Genomic DNA, 5,311 nt, shown 5'->3' with positions numbered 1-5,311 from the left:
ATTGGGACAAATCAAAAACTAAATGATAGACGCACGTTTCGCGTATCCATCCACAATCACGATGAGAAAGGTAAATCAAGACATACATCCCATTGAACGCCACTATTTGAGACGTTGTGCATTCTCACCGCACTGGTCCCACAATCACGATCGAGAAAAGTAAATCCAGTGGTGCCCAGGTTCAAACTGAAACCACAGTCATACAAATTACACCTATCAAAACCCAATCAACGATTAGAATTTTTTTAATATAATATTTACAATATATTCTTTTTCCCTTCCCAGTCGGCGCGGATCTCCACAGAAACAATCATAATCATTTTATTTAACCTAAAATAAAGGTCAGATTTACATACAGCCCACCTCCAGATAGGATATAAGCGATCGTCTAGTTTCATTATGCCGTTACAATATATTGATAGTAACAAGTAATAAAACCAACAAGTATGACCCTAAATAATCAACAAAACACAAATACACAACTTCCTACTCATAGTTGTTTAAGGTATGTAGTAGAATCAACACAAATTCCATCATCTTTTCTTAAACCCGTATTTTTTGCGTTCGTAAAACAGATCTGTTTTCGCGCTTCCTAAGTTCACAATTTTCGGGCATCCATCTCGATCTTTCTCCTGCTGTGTGCACTCTTTGCAATAATAGGCATCGGAAATACCGACACCTCCACATATAACACACCGACCCTGGAAGGAGCCATAGTTGCATTCATCGCAGACCCGTACAAGCGTACATGGCCGCACATAAGAGTCGCAGATAACACACTTTCCGTCACATTTTTCACAAAGCCTTCCGATCGCAATTCCTGGCTGCTTTCGGCACATTATCAGATCAGGATGATGCTTCGCCATTGTTTAAATTACCGCAACCTGCATTTAACATAACAGATTGATTAGAAAACCAAATCAAACTGACCCAGTATATCCTACTTAAAACTAGGTCGGGAGCAGACATGTAGAGATGCCCAAGGCCCAGGTTTTTTCGAGCCTCGGCAAGGCCTTCCAAGCCCTTTTTCTAGTAAGCAAAAAAAGACCCATGCTCTTTTGGGCCTGGGCCTGGACTTTGGCGTTGAAAGAGGGCCCCATTGGGTTTTCTCAGTCTGGGATTAACCGGGCTTTTTCCGGGCCTTGGCAAAAAGTTGGCCTGATTGGGTTTTGGGGCTGGGCCTAGGCTTGGGATCAGGCTTACTAGGCCCAAGGTTTTCGGGCAGTGCCTCTCCGGTTGGGAGGTAGGGTATGTGCAGAAGCAGAACTGTCATCTATCCCAAAGAGTAAGACAAAGAACGGTTTGATTAGAGTTGAACTTAAATAACTAAAATCCAACAAAAACCGTGTCAAGCAAAATGATACCAAGCACTCGGAATTTTCTTCTTTCTCCAGATATAACAGATGTTGTAAGAACAATATGGTCGATAAACTTGATGATGAATTCAGATTGCAAGCAAGCATTCCCCGAAAAACTCTACACTTCACACTAGTTACCAATTCTACCCTCAAGCATCTCCTGATGGCACCATGATACTATATAATGGTGTTATCTTTAAAAATGTGAAACTTAGAAGAAATAATATTTGGAATGATCAGGGCGTCCTTTTGTGTCACCTAACATCACCTCAATCTTGAAGAGTGCAAGTAACACCGTTATGCATGACCCTCAAGGATAGCTCAACCGGTAAGACCTTGGGTTTGCTCCTATCCTGCCAAGAGGTCAAGGGTTCAAACCTCATCAACGGTGAGAAGGGTGCATGAGTTCATTTGGCATATATAATATAATATTATATATTCAAAAAGACTTCAGTGCCCCATAGGATTAGTCAAGGTGCGCACAAACTGGCCTTGACAAAATTCGTGATGTAATTAGCATCGTCTATGGATTTTATTGATTTCTTCTCAAATGGTGTAAACTAAAATGCACATTTGAGATATCAATTCATGGCGGCACGAAAAGATCAAAATATATGAAATTACTGCACCAGATTATGAGAATGCAGATCCGCCATTAGAAATTCTACCTAAAAGGAATGAACGCTGAAAAGCAATGAAACAAAATACAGAAAGCAGTACGAATAACTGAATGAAACAACAATGCACGCAATGCTTCTTACATATCTAGGAAAAAGAGAACAACGAACAATAAAGACTTACAAAAACACTGAATGATAAAGAGTAAGAAGATTGAAAGCTGAAGCTAAATTTATGGCTGATCAAAGAACAAATATGGACCTTGAAAGTATTCAAGTCTGATATATTCATACCCATCTGGAGCAATTCTAAAGTACCCCCTGCAGCACGAGAGGTTGCAGTGAGGGTGGTCAGGCCATGCTCGACCCTTGATTCGATGTTGGAAAGAAGATAAAATAAGAAAAAGAATTCATCTTAGGCGGTAAGCGAAGAAGCTATAAGGCTTATGGCAAGGAACGAATTAGTCTCCACTAGCCTTGTTTGAAAAACGAAAGAGATAAAGCCTCCGGCTTCAAAAGGAGCCAAAGACATTTAAAGAGCTTGCTACTCAAAATATACAAGGTGGGTGACCCGATCATAAGACTGGTACGTTAACATTTTAATTAAGCACACTCAGATTCCACAACTAATGCACAATAGCTATGAGCTTTGCTTTATATATACAACAGAAATATGTTAAAGCATAACTAATGGAGCTTTTGCCATGATTTACAGTCCTCTGAATATGAAAAAGAGAAGCGTAAGATATGGCAGAAAAAAAACATAGATTCCTACCTAGTCTCTTGCAAACCAACTCAACCACTCTGTTTAAACCAAGGTTCTAAAAGATTCATCACGGTGTAAGACGCATCTCCGCCGTTACAATAAGGCCTAAGGGTTTGTGTAAGGTGAGTGCACCTGACGCGCCACAGCGTGCATCTTTTACAAGGCATGATTTTTTTCAATTTTTTATTTTTTAGCTTTTGTGTTTTTACACTTTTTACTTTGTATATTACACCATTACAGATTTAATCACATCACTTACAATTTCATGGATATACGCCTCGGACTCACGGTTAAAACGAAATTGTAAAACTTTTCCAAGTTCTATTTTGAATATTTAATCATGTCTTCTTTTAAAGAGATCGTTTCCCTTGTTCATAGACTCTTTGTATAAATACTAATATATATATATATATATATATATATATATGTATGACATATAAATATGTCATCTTATGTCACACCTTGAAAAAGGTCGCGTCCTCGCTGTGTCGTGTAAGGCATAAGGCTTAACCTTGCGGTCACGCTATGCCATTTAAAACCTTGGTTTAAACCATCTTTCAAGTGAAAAATATGATCAACAATTACTAACTGTAGTTTACGTACCATTGATTGGGTTGAGTTCCGGTGAGAAGGAAAGTTATGGTGAGAAGGGTAAGAAGGAATCTCTACCCTTGGATCAATCCTGATTGAGGATCAACACTAGTGAGATACACTGAGATGCACCAAATCAATTCCCTTCTAAAGTGCAATTCATGGGTGGGCATGAGATTAAAAGTGATCAAGGGTGAAGATCCCTTCTTTCGCTTCTCACCTTAACTCTTCTTCTCACGCGATCCTTCGTCTGATTGATATTCTCATCATGCACATATATAACAATTGGAGTTGGACCATTTCTCCTCAAGGCCTCTATATATATTTTGGAACCTCCATTCTCTCCTCAAGGCCCTTTTGAAGGCTCTCTTTTGGAGAACAAGGGGCTGTTTGCTTGGTTTTCCATTAAGTTCTGTATGGATAAAGTTGTTTGTGTGGATTAATCTATGTGTGTAGATCGAGAAGGTTTTTTATTAGGAGGGGGTTTTCACAAATGGAATGAGCATGTTTGTTAATTAGGAGGGATAGGTTCGGGAAAAACTTGTCTTTCTGCATAAAGCTCTCCCTAGAAGTTTACCGAATAATCCACTTCCTATATCATCAAGCCACTATCAAATAGTCATCTATAGCTAACCGAATAAGATGTGAGTCCCATTAAGCTAGCAAACAGACCCTAAATCTTGAGGGAGTTCCACATATCCGGTATCGGACCCAAAATCTACCACTCCAGGGCCTCAACACTTTGGGATAATCTGTGTCTGTCTACGTGTACGAGTCCCCACGTCAGGTTTCCAGGTATTCTCACAATAACTAAAGCATTTACAGCCCTAAAAATCACTTTCTTACCATAATACATCACAACTTCACATCAACAAAACATATATCTTGTTCAAACACAGACATTTCCGACAGATAGCTAAATTTAAGTGTCTTATTTCTCATTATTACATGAACTTCAACATGTTTCTATGACTTCGTTAAAAACCCCTCAACTTTTCCTAAGCTGAACATGAAAAAAAATCACAAAATACGAAGCCCCAGCAGAACAATCATCCATATAAATGTCTAAATGAAACGTAAAAGAAACACATGAATCGAACTACTATACAGCCATCTATAAACGCATATATACATGATTAAACAGATAACCACAAGTAATTTGACTGAAAACCTAACCTGAATGAAGACTGAGATGGCCAAAAAGAAACCTGATGTGCGCCCGCAGGAGGAAGAATGACGAAGGATCGATTGAAATTGATTCCTCTACGACCTGTCGACCTTACAGAAGCAAAGGCCCACTTTAACTCTATAAATAGGCCCAAACCAGAAAGAAAAAAAAAAGGCATATGGCTATGGGTATTGTTTGTTAATACAGTTTAACGGCAATTACGAGTTTTTCGGTTAGTTATACATTATTGTTTAATAATGACATAAAAATGATTAAGTCAGTAAGCTTGTAGTGGAGCTTCATGCGAAAAGCCAAATATTTTCCAAATAACCAAACCCTTCTCTTCTAATTAAAAAATACGTTTCTTTCATCTATGAAAAAACCTTCGTAAATAAAAACTTTTTCAGTCTATACAAACAAATTAATCCACGGATACACCTTTATCCATGCAATACTTGATAGAAAACCTACCAAACGGCTTTTTAGTTTAATTTAGGTCAAAATGTATTAAAATACAACAAGTTTTATTTCTATATTTGACAAACTAACTAATAAACTAGTTGGTAGCTAATAAACTAGCTGGTAAGTGATAAACTCGTTGTTAGCTTATAAGCTAACTGGTAGCTGATAAGCTAGTTAATGAACAAATCTTTTTTGACAAAACAAATTGATAAAAATGTAAAATGATCAAAAAGGGTATCTTAAAAAATTAATTAATTATAATATTTCAAAATATAATTGAAACAAATCTCTAATGATATAATATATTAACTAATACAAACAAGATGGTAAAAAAATATAATATATTGAT

General features: G+C 37.4%; 1 protein-coding gene across 7 annotated transcripts; it reads right to left on the bottom strand.

The window, feature by feature from the left end:
- Window positions 1-299: 299 nt before the first annotated feature.
- LOC112518066 (PHD finger-like domain-containing protein 5B) lies at window positions 300-4,613 on the bottom strand. Of its 7 annotated transcripts, XM_025125631.1 has the most exons (5): window positions 4,509-4,602; window positions 2,238-2,296; window positions 1,617-1,711; window positions 1,365-1,535; window positions 300-884 (listed from the first exon to the last, which is right to left on the bottom strand). In XM_025125631.1, exon 5 carries the CDS (start codon window positions 864-866, stop codon window positions 534-536), a length of 333 nt encoding a protein of 110 aa, XP_024981399.1. In that variant the 5' UTR covers window positions 867-884; window positions 1,365-1,535; window positions 1,617-1,711; window positions 2,238-2,296; window positions 4,509-4,602; the 3' UTR covers window positions 300-533. The 7 variants fall into 7 exon arrangements, 5 of the variants coding, with proteins under 5 accessions (XP_024981399.1, XP_024981397.1, XP_024981398.1 ...); XM_025125629.1 differs by lacking the exon at window positions 2,238-2,296 and having other exon boundaries at window positions 4,509-4,605; XM_025125630.1 differs by lacking the exon at window positions 2,238-2,296 and having other exon boundaries at window positions 1,365-1,518; window positions 4,509-4,605.
- Window positions 4,614-5,311: the final 698 nt, after the last annotated feature.

The sequence above is a fragment of the Cynara cardunculus genome (assembly GCF_001531365.2).
Source record: "Cynara cardunculus var. scolymus isolate 2C chromosome LG 9, CcrdV1, whole genome shotgun sequence".
Taxonomy (NCBI): Eukaryota; Viridiplantae; Streptophyta; class Magnoliopsida; order Asterales; family Asteraceae; genus Cynara; species Cynara cardunculus.
Note: the sequence above shows the minus strand (reverse complement) of the source record. Positions and strands in the feature narration are given on the sequence as shown.

Excerpts from the sequence above, each read along its gene's own strand:
- LOC112518066 (XM_025125629.1), bottom strand. The coding sequence starts at position 866 with ATGGCGAAGCATCATCCTGATCTGATAATGTGCCGAAAGCAGCCAGGA.